A 15613-nucleotide genomic window follows, 5' to 3' on the forward strand; every position below is an offset into this window, starting at 1 on the left:
AAAATAACAAAAATAATCATAAAAACTCTCATATAAATTACAAAACAATCTACTGGATATTATACCGAGTTAAACCTACCGAAAATGAATAAAGCGACGATGTTCGAGATGTGCCTTTGGAGAAAGTTGGTTTTGGTAATTGCAAAACTACATCTCTAACATCCACACTTGCTTTGTCTTCCACAATTGGAAATATGAACTTATAAGACCCTGTTTTTTTTTCTGAGATATGATACTTCATATTCTGTCACATTATACTTAAATACGACTTTGGCAACGTAGTGAATCACAGTTTTCTTCTTCTCAAACTTAATTAGTAGGATATCTCCAATATTTATGTGTTCAGGATTAACTGGTTCTTCATTAATTACCTCTTCTTCTGATTCCGATAGCATTTCAATGTCTTCACTATCACTCGTCATCACGACTTCATCTAGACTAGAATCGGAATCTATTTCTGCAGGCAAAGAAGTTACTCTCTTTTTCTTTTTTGGCTCAGTTAACCCCAACAGATTTTTCGCTGTTTTCAATTCTTTTGCATGCGGTTTTGCTTTTTGTAATTCTCTTTTCCTGTTCTTTTCATTACGTAAGCTTTCTAATCTATTTTTTTCTGGTGTGTCAGTGTATATTCTTGATCGTCCCTTTTCTCTTCCTTTTCTTTTTAAGACACTGTCAATAATCGCCTTTTTTGGATAAGGTCTAACTACGTCAGGAGTAAGCATAGCCTGTGATGAAGAAACATGTAGAGAATCGTCAGCATCAGGCACTGAAATTGGGTCGGTATCCAAAGTAGGAGTTTTATTTTGTTCTCTATCAACAACTTCATTATTTTGTCTTGTTTCCGAGTCTACAAAATGTAAATCTTGTGTTTTGTGAGTGTTCTCATCTGTCAAATCGTGATAACCTGTGCTGAAAATGTCTATCGGTGCAAAGTCGTCGTCGCCAAATACCAGTTTATTAATTGGCCAAATTCCAGGTTTGGAAAAACCACCTATGATATTCTTTGGTGTAAGTGATTCCAAATATGCTAATTTTGACAGTTCAGCAATGTTGTATATGGTCAAAGTCTTTCCAACATTTTGAATGTGCCAGTCGTTCAAAGCTATCTTCAATTTGCTTTTGAAGGGTCCGAACACACTGACATCAAGCGGTTGCAATTTGTGTGACGTGTGTGGGGGCAGACTCAAATAAACAATACCGTTGTCACGACAGTAGATAACAGCTTCTAATGAAATGTGCGATTCGTGGTTGTCACAAATGATTAGAATTGGGTTATCTTTATTGCTCGAAGTAAGGCGTTGAATGTGTTTCAAAACTCTTATAAACAATTCTGATGTCATCCAGCCGCTTCTGTTTGCCAACCCTAGACTTCCATCAGGAGCTCCATTTAGGAAGTGATCTTTGTAGTGAACTCTTGGAAAGACATAAACTGGAGGAAGAGAAGAACCAGTAGCAGTAATAATACCACAGAAAGTAACTAACTCTCCGCGTTCTGCAGAAACTATTTGTCCCACCTGTTTTTGTTTTCTTCCAGCAATAACTTTAGGAGTAGAAAGAACTGTGCTTATGCCTGTTTCGTCTAAGTTTATTATTCGATCCGGTGTAAAATTGTACTGTCTCATTATGCGTTCGTAATTATCATGAAATTGAGCTACAGCAGCTTTATTAAAAGCAAAGCTTCTTGTTGCGCTTGTGTTTTCTGGTTTTCGTAGACTCAATTCTGGGTTTCTCTTCCTGAAGCCAGCTGCCCAATCTTTTCCAACGCATTTGTCAAAAGCTGTCTCAATGTAAGGCCGTAGTGCATTTTACTGCAATTCAATAAATATTGAGTCAATGCCTTTTCTTGTTCGATTGAAAAAACTTGTGCAACGGTATACTTGGAACCATAGATGTTTGATGAAGTAGCTGTAGCAGTGTGTGATGATAAAGCTGCAGTAGTAGTGTGTGCTGAAGATGACGCTATTTGTGCCATCTCCATAGATGGTGCTATTTGTGGTGAAGATGGACCGGCTTGTGATAAAGAAGATTCTGCTTGTAATGAAGAGGATGCTTCATTTGTAGATAATATTCTGGTAGCTTCAAATGATTTTCTGGCTTTTTCTATGCGATGTTGTAGGGTCGCAGTTTTGATGCTATATTTGTCGGCTGCTTTGCGTATAGATAAAGTCTTTGACAATACTTCACGTATTGCGTCTTCAATGTTTTCTTCATTGATATTTTTTCTATCAGTTTTGGGTTTGTACGTGCGCACCATTTTCTGAAAAAAAGAAAATAAACAATAAAATAAACTTAGAACATGGGATGGCGCGAGGGTGTCGACGCATGTCGCGTCCCACACCAAAGGCCGACCAAATTTCCAAGGCAGCAATGACATTCCGTCAGGTCTCTTACCATCGTTGCGTACCAAACCATTGGGTTCTAAAACGGCAGGTACACCAGCAGTGACAAGAGCACGACGAATGATGTCATTAATATTTGCATGACGCGGTATACGCCCCGCGCTCCTGCCGCAGGACAGGCCATGATGACCAAGGCAATCGACTCTTTCACCGCATTGGCAAAGATGAGATGCGACACATTGTACACCCAATAAAATAAACTATTATTTTAGACGGGGCACTTTAATACACTAGAGGGGCAGATTGATACGTATCATTGTACCCCGCACATTACCGTATCAAAGTGCCCCAACGGACTTTTTCCACAAACAATTAATTTGATCTAATATATAATAATAATGCAATCAAAAACATTTTAAAATACAATAATAACTATATTTACTTACCTGTAGTAACAAATAATAACAAAAACAACTAAAAGAATCCTCCTGAGACACAATTACATTTCACGTTTTTTCTTTGTAGGCAGCGGCGCACGCCACTTTCAACACGTTAGTGACCGTTGAGGTCCAATGGCAAACTAGCGGCGAATGGTGTCACAACTGTCATTCTTGTAAATGCCCTTGAGCATTCTAGTGATGTGCCGGACTGTGTATCGTTTATCGGTTTTGAGATATAGATACTGGACCAATGTGCCCCCCCTCCCCCTACTTAAATTCTCTTCTAAAACTTTAAATTGAGTGGATAGACAAACGTAAATAAAAACGCACGTGGCTAGCTCTGACGCGTCATAACGCAATACTGTCGCGTTCACACTTGTTTGATGCGTCGTACGGCGGCCGCTCCCCCGCCCACCTACCCCCACCCCTCTGATGCGATTGGAATCTCGTCTGACGCGTCGCATCAGAAGCCATCACAACAGATAGCGACACACAAATATAAATCTCACCATACTAAATGTATGAAACCGATACCATTCTGATGCGTCACGTCACAACACGTCAGACAAATGTAAATCCGGCTTTAAGCCATGTATTCACTGAGCAACAGTGTTTCGGATACACAGTTTCTGAAACATCACGTAAATGTTTCCAGGAACAATGTTTCGGAAACTCTGCCGTCCACACAGTCAGTTGCTTAGGTCATGTCGCCCGAGGAAGTAGTGTTGTTATGTGGTGCCTACATTTTTTTGCATAAGTCCATTTCTAGTAAAAAGAAACGTAAAAGATGGTGGGTCAGGAATTACTTGCTAAGAAGACAAGACGTATTAAGTGATTTATGCATGTTTGATGGATCATTTATAAACTTTCTACGAATGTCAAAATCAGATTTTGAATATCTTTTGCAAAATGTTGGACCATTTATAGAGAAACAAGATACAAACTTACGAAGTGCAGTTACCGCTGAAACAAGACTAGCCATTACTTTAAGATATTTAGCTACTGGAGATTCATATTCTTCACTCTCATACACTTTTAGAGTTTCCAAACAATTAATCAGCCGGATCATACCCGAAGTTTGTAAGAATATAATACGTGTGTTGAAGAACTACATCCAGGTAAGAAAAACTAAGTTATGAATCAATATTTTTTTTATTAATTATACAAAATTAGGCGAACTATTTACTGGGTACTACTATCGGTTTCTTCTACTGATGCGATTTGTGAAACTATCTCTTCAATGGTTTCAAGTTCTTTTTGTGAGGTTGAACTTGCTGGTGACGACGCAGTTTCATATCCGGGATGGCTATGATATCCGTAACCATAATTGTATATGCCCATTCGCATGTCTATTAAAATATTATTAATATAAGCCTTGGCTTGTATTACGGCAGTCTCATTTTGTACCGCTCTTAATTCTGAAGCGACGTATTGTCCATAAATATCATATTCATCCTTAGATTCATCCATTTTGCGTTTTGCAGATTTAACTATTTCAAATACTTCACTTAGATTGTCATCCACTTTTCTTTTAGATGCTTTTTTGCTACTTGTAGAATGTAGATGGTAGTGGGGATGGTGGAAGTGGAGATTGTGGTTTCTGCTGCTCCGATTGCTGTTCTGGCTCCTCAGTTGCCAGGAGGTCTTCACGGTTTGCCTGCAATTTTAAACACTTTTTTTTTAAGGTTCCGAGTTCCGAAGCGCACTGGAAAGAAAAGGCCCGTGAGTGGAACGAATTATGGAATTTTCCACACTGTGTCGGAGCTATAGATGGGAAGCATGTGGTTATTGAAGCGCCTAGCAATAGTAACAGTGATTACTACAACTACAAAGATCAGTTTAGTATTGTACTACTGGCTATTGTAGATGCATCTTATAATGTTATATATGCAAACTGTGGTGCGAAAGGAAGAGCATCTGACAGTGGCATCTTTCAAGAAACGAGTTTCTATCAAAGAATGGTGGAACACCGTCTTAATTTTCCAAACCAAGAAACGATATCACCAGATGGACCTGACCTTCCTTATGTAATACTGGGCGATAGTGCATTCCCATTATCGGAAAACTTGATGAGGCCGTACCCGGGTATTCATAACCGTGGCACAATGAAACGAATTTTCAACTATAGACTCTGTAGGGCCAGGAGGGTTGTAGAAAATGTTTTTTGGAATTTTATGCGTGGTTTTTCGTGTATTTCGTAAACCAATTCCTCTCAAGCCTGAAAATTGTGAACTTATTGTAATGGCCTGTCTTTACCTGCATAACTTTTTAAGAAGGAATAAACAATCTAGAGCCTTGTATACGCCCCCGATGACTTTTGATTTTGAAGACAGTGACCATAATGTCATAGAAGGTGCTTGGCGTAGAGAGTATACAGTTGAAGGAACTTCAATTTTGGAATTGGAAAGGCGACCTAGAAATTCAGCACGTACTGCTACAATCATAAGGGATCAATTTGGTGAATATTTCATGAGCGAAAGAGGAAGCTTGCCGTGGCAAAACAATGTAGCTTAATGCTATGGCGGTAGTGTTTTCGTATATGTTAGATAGAATATTTACATGCCTACAGCTGATAACATAAAAATATAATATGAATAATGCGCTCACTGTTTCATTTAAAGTATCCGCACCACCGACCCTTGTCGTCGTGCTTTGTAAGAAAATTAATTCTTCATAAAATTTCCATTTTATTTCTTAATATCTGCAGCACCAGCACCTGTGGTTTTTGTAGACAACATTTTCTTCCTCTCTCTTGCAAATTGCGACCGCAATATATGCATTTTATTCTCAACATCTGTTTTTGGAATTGCCAAAGCATTCGAAATTTCTTCCCAGGCGTCATTCTTTTTTATTTTATTTTTATAGTCCTTTGTCGAGCAATCCCATAATATTCGTTTTTTCTCAAACAGTTCTATCAATTTAAAGACAGTTTCATCGTCCCACACTACAGCCATGTTTATAAACAAATGTTTAGACGCGTCCACACTCGCATGCACCTGTTGCGCAACTGATTTGCTTCTGTGTTCTCCGTCACAAGTGGGGAGCACCGAAACATACCGATAAACACGTAGTGTTTACAGAAACAAAATTATATGTTTCTGAAACAAAATGATTTGTTTCAGAAACACGTAGATTTTGTTTCTGAAACAGAGTTTATAAACAATTGTTGCTCAGTGAATACGTGGCTTTATACTCACTAACGCACATAATTATTTTTCAGGATAAGAACCCAATACATAAATCAGCATAGTATTTGATTTGATGCCTATTTCTAATTGAATTGAATTACTTTTAACAGCTATTCATAAACGTGAATAATTATAGTCTTTGAATACCATGTCATTTCATACGCGAAATGAATCGTCATTACTTCCTTAAGGTGCGTTCTGAAACTATTATTCTAAACAATTTCGAAAAAGTTACAAATCAAAAATATGTATGTAGTATCTTTTTTGTGGCTTCTTATAGAGATATATCTTGTGTTTTTTAAAACCTTAAAAAATAAAGATATTTTTTATATATATGGCATTTAGTGACGCCATCGATTCGTCATCAGGTACAATTTGGCCATCCTTCTTTAAGGGGAATGTGGGGGTCACAAATGGTTCCCGTTACCTGCCGCCATTTCATCCATCCTATGTTAATTCGGTGCTTGACCGCCCGATCTATTTCGCCATCGCTTTGAATGTATGAACCAAGATACCGAAAGTCGGAGCAGACTGGAAGGCGCACGCCATCAAGCGTTGAAGCTTCGGGACTGGAGAGACCGCCGAACATGTATTCAGTCTTAGTTCTGCTGATTTTCAAGCCAACACTCTCCAGTTTCCGCTGCCACCCCTCCCGTCTGCTCTGGATCTGGAGTCCATCATTACCAACCAGAACAATGTCATCGGCGAACAGCATGCACCAGGGTTCTCTTCCTGTATGTCCGCCGTTAGCCCATCCATAATCAGCAGGAAGAGGTAAGGACCGCCGTACACGGACTGCTCGAGCAGTTAGCGGCTGAGTGAAATACACGGACCGCTCGAGCGGTCGGCGTCGACTGCTTGAGCTGTCGGTTGTTGACTGCTCGAGCTACGACCCAACTGCTCGAGCAGTTGATTTTCTACCACAGTCGAGTCATGGATTCTGACGAGGAAGCACTGCTTTTGCTGCTCCTGCTCAGGCGGAGACGACGGCGGCGACGTCAAAAGAGAAAATTTTGGGTTCATCCAATTTTGCAATTAAGAGAACAACGTGGACAATTCCATCATTTGTTTATGGAACTTAGAAGTGAAGAAGAAAAATTTTTCAACTATTTTAGAATGTCAATGTCTTCGTTTGATGAATTGTATAATATACTAAAGTCTCACATTAAACGTGAAGACACAATTATGAGGAGAAGTATCCAACCTGAAGAAAGACTAGCAGTAACATTGAGGTAAGAAAAATATATAGTAATTATTAAAATTTTTATTCATTAAAAATATTGGAAATTACATCATCGGACATTACAGAACATGATGAAAGGTCTTCAAATTGAGAATTTTGGTCATCAGCCATTGATGTAGAGGGGCCGGTTGCTGATCTAGAGGGGTCAGGCACTGATGTAGAGGTAGGGGGGCCAGTATTATAACCCCATGGTCCACGATAATCATTAAACGATGAATATCCCCTGTCACCATAACTCGAAGGATATGTGTGATTTGTCATCCCTTTAAAGTATTTCACTACGTTAAGTATTTCGGTCTTAGCATCTAATTTATAATGCTCATTAATTTTTTTGAATTCGCCAACTAATGATAGTAAAAACAATTTATCTTCATCTTCATTATCAATGCGCGAATTCTGCGATTTTTCATCGAAACGTTTGGATAATTTTTCAATTAAGACGTTCTCATCTGTGATTTTAGTAGTTAATTTTCTTTTGTTTCTTTCTGTGGGTATTTTATTTTGACGATTTTCGGTTTCTTCGGACGTAATTTCAGTGTGCTCACTTTCTTGTAAACTATTTGTTTTGTCGGGTCTATCTTCTATTATTGCCTTTAAAAAAGACATCTGCTGATAATATGCATATGGCCGAATTTTGAGGGCTGCTGAACCACTCTTTGGTTTAATTTTTTTAGCATATCTGGTGTATCCATCTCTTAATGTTTTCCATTTTTTCTGTATTAACATGGCTGTAACGACAAAAAAATATAAGTTAGTATAATTGATTGATTTATAAATATGTTTTACAGGTATTTGGCAACTGGATGTACATTTATGGATTTGCAATATAGTTTTAGAATAGCATCAACAACAATAGGTAAGATAGTGAGGGATGTTTGCAGAAATATATGGATACATATGAAGGATATGTGTATGGAACAACTAACTGAAGATAAATGGAAAGACATAATAAATGGTTTCAAAAAAAATGCTAATTTTCCGAACTGCCTCGGTGCCGTTGATGGCAAACATATTAGAATAATACAACCCGCACAAAGTGGATCGTCATATTATAACTATAAAAATTATTTTTGATAATACTTCTAGCAGTATGTGATAGTAATTATATGTTCACTTTCGTGGATATAGGCTCATATGGGAGGCACGCTGACTCGACTATTTTCGAAGAGAGTTGTCTATATAAAATGTTACAAGAAAAAAAGTTAAATATACCTCCACCTTCTGCAATATCACAAAATGGACCGTTATTACCGAATGTGTTTATTGGGGATGAAGCGTTTAGCTTGCAGGAAAATTTAATGCGTCCATATGGTGGCAAGAATTTACCAGAGAAAAAAAAAATTTTTAACTATCGGTTATCACGTGCGAGGCGATATATTGAATGCACGTTTGGCATATTTGCTAATAAATGGCGGATCTTTCATAGACCACTTAACGTCAATGTTGATTTCGCAGTGGATATAGTAAAATCATCGTGTGTTCTTCACAACTACGTAAAACAACGAGATGGAAATAAATTTGAGGATACGTTTGAGGGTCTTCCTTATTCTATAATACATTCAACCCAGCAAGTTCGTCCAGGTGGACCTATGTTAACAGCAATCCGTGAAGAATTTGCTAATTACTTTGTGAGCGAAGAAGGAGGCGCGAGCGCGTGTGTGGTTTCCGGGGATAGACGCGGCGTTAGAGCGGATGATAGGGGCATGTGACGTTTGCATGCAGCTGCGGCCATCACCGACGCGGGCACCAATCGCACACTGGGAATACCCGGCAACGCCTTTTTACCGGATACACATAGATTTCATGGGACCTATTAACGGTAACTCCTTTTTAGTGGTAGTAGATGCATATACAAAGTGGGTCGAGGCAAAACGAGCTTGCTTACGGGTTGTGGAGCGCGGAATTCAAATAACTTAAATATGATATAAATGAAAAGGGCGCCGTCCGTATAGCATAGCCTCTGTATTCTTTTAAATATTAAAAATATAATAAGAAGCAAAACAACTATTATATTGTTACCAGTCTGTAAAATTAAATTTTCATGTTTATTATTTTTACAAATACGTTTCATTTAAAATAAGCTATAGCAAAATAAATTTGTTATACAACTTTACGCTAAGACAACTGGCAAGAAGATAAATTAAATAAAAAACATGCTTTCGGTAAAACGACATAGCGGTATGACATATGTCATTAAAACTAAGACCAAGAAAAATCATGACAAAATAAACAATTAATATGTTGACGAGGAGAAGAGCCGCACGCCCACCATCCCCGGGCTCGTCGCCGAGCTCCGCCTCGCAGCTGCCGCCCGAGGTCCAGCGCCGGCAGTTGCAGTCGCGTCGAGCTCCAGCGACGAGTACTACTCCCCGCCGACGTCGCCAACACCTGTACGTCGGCAGGGGAGGCGCCGGCCGCCGAGCAGCTTGGCGCCCTCAGGCCAACCGGCCTCGAACAGGGCTCCCGCTCCCGGTGGTGTAGTGCAGCGCATAAAGTGGACTCGACCCATGAACGAGAATGTCATGCGCGCCTACTATGGGGCGACAGGCGTTTTTTTATATATATTTAAAAATGTAATTTAAACGTATTTTAATGAAATAAAGGAAATAAAATAATAAATGTGTGTATAAAATGACTGACTTTTTTACTTACCGATTTGATTTTTTTCTTCAACTGGTTTTTCATCAAAGTTCTCAATTACTTGGGCGCAAATAATTGCCCATGCATTGTTCTTCTTTATTTTGTCGCTGTGTTCCTTCAGTTTATAGTTCCAAATAAGTTCTTGCGTTTTAATTGCGCTAATAAGGGCATCACTATCGCACATGTCCTCCATGTTCAAAAAACAGTCGGTAAATGAGAAAACAGACGCTGCGAGGCCGCAAAGGGGGGGGGGGGAGGGAAGTCTGAGAGCTGTCGACTGCTCTAGCGCAGTCAACGGCTCGAGCAGTCGGTGTATGCCTCGCAATCGCTCGCGAGCGGTCGACGGCACGATGGAATTTCATCATGCAGTTGACGGCTTGAAGCGGTCGCGACTGCTCGAGCAGTCGTGTGTACGGCAGCGAATGAATGACTATAGTTCACTGCGCGGTCGCGGCTTTAAGCAGTCGGTCTCAACTGCTTGAAGCAGTCCAAAACAGCGGAACAAGCCAGAACAGCAATCGGAGCAGCAGAAACCACAATCTCCACTTCCACCATCCCCACTACCATCTACAAGTAGCAAAAAAGCATCTAAAAGAAAAGTGGATGACAATCTAAGTGAAGTATTTGAAATAGTTAAATCTGCAAAACGCAAAATGGATGAATCTAAGGATGAATATGATATTTATGGGCAATACGTCGCTTCAGAATTAAGAGCGGTACAAAACGAGACTGCCGTAATACAAGCCAAGGCTTATATTAATAATATTTTAATAGACATGCGAATGGGCAAATACAATTATGGTTACGGATATCATAGCCATCCCGGATATGAAACTGCGTCGTCACCAGCAAGTTCAACCTCACAAAAAGAACTTGAAACCATTGAAGAGATAGTTTCACAAATCGCATCAGTAGAAGAAACCGATAGTAGTACCCAGTAAATAGTTCGCCTAATTTTGTATAATTAATAAAAAAAATATTGATTCATAACTTAGTTTTTCTTACCTGGATGTAGTTCTTCAACACACGTATTATATTCTTACAAACTTCGGGTATGATCCGGCTGATTAATTGTTTGGAAACTCTAAAAGTGTATGAGAGTGAAGAATATGAATCTCCAGTAGCTAAATATCTTAAAGTAATGGCTAGTCTTGTTTCAGCGGTAACTGCACTTCGTAAGTTTGTATCTTGTTTCTCTATAAATGGTCCAACATTTTGCAAAAGATATTCAAAATCTGATTTTGACATTCGTAGAAAGTTTATAAATGATCCATCAAACATGCATAAATCACTTAATACGTCTTGTCTTCTTAGCAAGTAATTCCTGACCCACCATCTTTTACGTTTCTTTTTACTAGAAATGGACTTATGCAAAAAAATGTAGGCACCACATAACAACACTACTTCCTCGGGTGATATCAGACGGTTCACTCGAATGATTGTTCACTCGAGTGAATGCTTCATTTTTTTTTCATTCTATGTTCACACGGCTTAGACGAAAAAATACAGAAATGAGCAATCATTGTTCTTTTAAATATGTCATCGAATAAAGTCGTACGTCTTGGAATTAGCTTAATTTGTGATCATTTAATCAAAAGAGAAGCAAAGAAAACGTCGACGGTGGTGGGTGCGACCATGGATTGAAAGAAGAAAATTATTTGGAGCTTCCAATACATTGTTGCGAGAACTAGCCGTTGAAGATCCTGATTCATATTGTAATCATCTTCGAATGGATGAAAGTAAATTTGAAGAACTTCTACTTCTTGTTGCTCCGTTAATAACGAAAGAAAACACTTTAGTGAGAGATAGCATACCTACCCGGATAAAACTTCAAATTTTACTGAGATACCTGGCTACAGGTGATAGTTTTGGAAGTCTAGAGTACCTCGAAATACAATATTCTACTTTTTTCAAGAAGTATGTGAAGCCATTTGGACAGCTCTTGGAAAGTTTATTAAGGTCAGTTATATCTATTTAATAAAATATAAAGTTATTTTCTTGAAACATTTTAATTTAGGCAATCAACTTTTTATATAATACTTTTTAGAGCTTGTGAGAGTATGTTTTCTTGCTCTTGGGTGGATGTTTGGACAATTGTGACTTGATTGGTCTCTTGAGGTGAACTCACGGGTACAGGCACTGGTTGTGGTTGCGTATAAACTTGTTCGGTGACAAGGTTACTATAATTATACTCCGGTGTTGTATTTTGGTATAGAGGCTGGCAGACTGGTTGATAGTAAATGGGGATGTAGTGCTGGAGTCCGAGTAAATTACTTCAAGACATGATTGTGTCATCTGTGTTAACCGTTCCTGAGTCAACACAGATTGAAGTTTTGGGTGAATCCACCGTTTTGATTCTTTCTTATTTATTTTACTTTTTTTTAATGCTGTAAATGCGTGCTAAACGCAAAAAAGAAATAGTTTTCATGATAATTAGTACTAAACTTCAGAAGGCACTGAAATCCAAATGGCGAATCAGAAGTTATCGTTCTTCAAAGAAAAAAAACTGAACTGGTAATGACGTATTCATCCTGGTAATGACTTTTCTTTAACGGGAATGACAATATGTGAATGGGAATGATAAAAAAGAGTAAATAACACACCTTTTTGCTATGATTTACTATAATCATAATACACAAATCAACGATTGATACATACTCATAAACAATATTTTTTTTAAACATTTCTACTCGAATGGTATTTAAAATTAACTTAAAAAATCCTTACAATACAATTTTTCACTGATTAAACGATTTTTGGTTAATTCTTTGGAAATTAAGTCCGAATAAGATTATATTCAGCAATAAAACAAATTAGGAATCATCTTAAGCGCCAAGTATTTTTATAGACGATATTATATGATCGCTGATGTAAAAAAAATAAAAATATCAAATTATAATTAAGTTTCAATAATTGAACACCACGAGATCGATTTTTAACAAAATATTAACATTACTTATAATCTTACTTTTTAGTTAATACAACTCTTTAATTAGATAAAATCTTTATGTTAAAAGGTCCAGCAACTGAAACATTATCTACAGTTGATTTGGAAGCCTGCATCGTGTTAGTAATATTTGCGAATACTTCATTACCATAATGACTCTTTGTAGCTATGAGTGGAGTCACTTTATCTGTATCAAGAATAGGAGACGAGCTCAAAGTACTTGATATATTACAAAATCCAAGGTGTTTCCCATGAGCGCATTTGATTCCGCAGTCACATTCGAAGCAACTTGCATTTCTAAATGTCAAAGTAGGGATTCCCTTTTTCCACAACACTTGATGGACTTCTAGAGTGCCTCTGAATGGCTGCAAGTTCTTTGGGAATTTCTTCTCCATCGTACTGATTTTTAAGGTACATCAATTAGGGTCACATTTGTTATATTTTCTCGGCACACACGCATAAATTGCTCATACTCGTAGCTGCCTACATCAATACCATGATTGACGCAGGAATCAACCGTCCTCTTTATTGTTCCCCCGACACCATCGGCAGCACCCTTGCCATGACCAGCTTCAGTATAGTTCCATGTTATGGTATTTATTTGTGGGAAATCTTTTTGTACTTGTGGAATCATATGAAATATGTATTTATTTCTATATTGTGATGTCGGTGAATCTGTTTGAATATGTAAGGTGTCAATAAATGGGTTATCTTTTTTGCTGGCCCTTTTTCACACATTCTTTCTCTGTTACTAAATTCTTGATATAAATACCGCGATGTTCCCAGTCTAGAGACCAGTAGTAATCATGAATGTCCTGTCTCTCGCTTTCCGAAAAACTTATAGTGCACAATTTTTTACATAAACTGTGGCAAGGTTCTCTCATAGGATACTAGAGTTTTTTTTTATATCTCTCTATTTATTACTATTAAAGATGTCTTCTTTCTCTGAGATGCAGATACGTTTATAAAATCTCGGTCATTTTCAATGTTGGATATTTTTGTCGTTTCTCTCGTCTCTCTCTCTTCGTTATTATCAATATCGCTCAGAGTACTTGAAGATGATGTATGTAAATCGAAATCAGCAACGTAATGTTTATCCTTAACGGAATCATCTGAATCCTCTAGAAAATTATAATCCAGACACGAGGGTAACATTCCTTCTTCGCACAGTAAATCGCAAGATGTAGCCACTTCTTCTTTATTTGCAGTGGCTCTAATCTTAAAAAAGACCTTCGTGGAAAGCATTTTTTTCAGATGACGCATTACTTCGGCGGTTTCGCATTCTGTAACGAACACCTTGTCCTTGACGTAACCCCAGAGAAAAAAGTCAAGCGGCGTCAAATCTGGCGAACGAGGTGGCCAAGCTTGCGGCCCAAATCTTCTGAGCCACTGATCGCCAAATGTAGCGGACAGGTACTGTCGCACTGGAAGTGATACGTGTGGAGGGGCACCGTCGTGTTGAAACCACGCATCCCGGTAGTGGGCCAACGGCATCTGATCGACTAAGTCTTGGATAGTTGTATTTAGAACCTATAGATACCATGGCCCGTTTAGTCGCTCCGGGAGGAAAACGGGTCCAAGAACTCGCGATTTAAACAGCCCTGCCCACACGTTCACTGACCACCGAGTTCGGTACCCTGTCTGCTGCAAAGCGTAAGGATTGGAATAAGCCCAGATGTGGGAATTGCGCCTATTCCACATCCCGTTTCTTGTAAACGTGGACTCATCCGTCCAAATTACGTTTGCAGCAAAACTAGGATTATTTTGATGTTATTGTTGTAACCAACGACAATACGCGACACGCCGAATTTTATCGGTAGGCAACAACGCTTGCACCTTGTGCAAATGATATGCGCGCTGCCTATCGCGTCGTAAAATTCGGTGAACAGTCCAGTGCGACACCGGGCTGCGGTACGTATTCTGGCGCACGGCCGCGAGTACGTGGTCGGCTACAGTGGGTCGGACTGGTCTTCCAGCGCCCTCTCTCTGCGGCACTATCGGCAAGTTGTCAAGCACTCGCTGATATGCACGCACTATGACTCTAGGGTCTCCGGGGTGACGAGAACTTGGGTACCGCGTCCGGTAAATATTTAAAGCGAGACTCGCATTGCCACGTGCTTCGCCATAACACATGAGCATGTTGCCATACTCCCGGGCGGTGAAAGGACTACTAGGCATCGTAATCGTAATTAAAAACGAACACACACAAGACACTCACTTAATTCACCTATACCACAATAAATTTGTTTTCTAACACGATATTTTTTTTTCCATTTCGAAACAACTCACTAACTGACAGGAGATTAGTTGTGAGGTTAGGAATGCACAAAACATTTTTCACTGTAATATTGATCTCTGAACCATCCACTAAAGTCGTCAACTTCGGGTTTCCTGAGCATAGTACTGATACTGTAGTTTCATTAGCTATTACGATTTGTTTCACGGGCAAGTCGAAGGATATATCCGACAAATGTTCTTTGTCAGCAATCATATGAGAGCTGGCACCTGAATCAATGTACCAATCCGTCTTTTTATATGTCGAATTTAGGAAAAATGCACTGAACACTGTATTTTCTTTGTCTTTTACGCTGTTATTGCATTGATTTTTATAGTGGCCGACTTGTTTACATCGGTAGCAACGAATTTTCTTGGTATTCACATTGATAGATTTCGCAGACGACGACGTTTTTGATTTTGAAATTTCTGCAGCGGTGTTGCCATTATATTTCTTCCGCTGCTGCCAACCTTTCGACAAAAAAGCGCCTTCATTTCCAGAGCTGCCAACATCCGCACTCATATCCAATAATTTTGATTTG

At 38.8% G+C, this 15613-nt stretch overlaps 2 protein-coding genes and 1 long non-coding RNA gene across 3 annotated transcripts; 2 read left to right on the forward strand and 1 right to left on the reverse strand.

Annotated features, from left to right (window-relative positions):
• Nucleotides 1–371: 371 nt before the first annotated feature.
• On the reverse strand, nt 372–1622 carry LOC113507549 (the record flags this gene model as incomplete). Its single annotated transcript, XM_026890405.1, has 1 exon — nt 372–1622. A coding segment is annotated over exon 1 (1251 nt), but the record flags the coding sequence as incomplete, so codon positions are not given.
• Nucleotides 1623–2407: 785 nt separating this feature from the next.
• Nucleotides 2408–4980, forward strand: LOC113507547 (protein ANTAGONIST OF LIKE HETEROCHROMATIN PROTEIN 1-like). Its single transcript, XM_026890404.1, has 2 exons — nt 2408–3897; nt 4465–4980. The coding sequence occupies exons 1-2, from the start codon at nt 3484–3486 to the stop codon at nt 4978–4980; spliced, it is 930 nt and encodes a 309-aa protein (XP_026746205.1). The 5' UTR covers nt 2408–3483.
• Nucleotides 4981–5386: 406 nt separating this feature from the next.
• Nucleotides 5387–8715, forward strand: LOC113507548. The gene is made up of 2 exons (XR_003401867.1): nt 5387–7199; nt 7999–8715. It is a non-coding gene; the product is annotated as an uncharacterized LOC113507548 (long non-coding RNA).
• Nucleotides 8716–15613: the final 6898 nt, after the last annotated feature.

Source organism: Trichoplusia ni, unplaced genomic scaffold (assembly GCF_003590095.1).
Source record: "Trichoplusia ni isolate ovarian cell line Hi5 unplaced genomic scaffold, tn1 tig00002431, whole genome shotgun sequence".
Taxonomy (NCBI): Eukaryota; Metazoa; Arthropoda; class Insecta; order Lepidoptera; family Noctuidae; genus Trichoplusia; species Trichoplusia ni.

Excerpts from the sequence above, each read along its gene's own strand:
- LOC113507547 (XM_026890404.1), top strand. The coding sequence starts at position 3,484 with ATGTCGCCCGAGGAAGTAGTGTTGTTATGTGGTGCCTACATTTTTTTG. Across the intron at positions 3,898-4,464 it reads TGTTGAAGAACTACATCCAG|GTTCCGAGTTCCGAAGCGCA; the intron begins GTAAGAAAAACT and ends TTTTTTTTTAAG.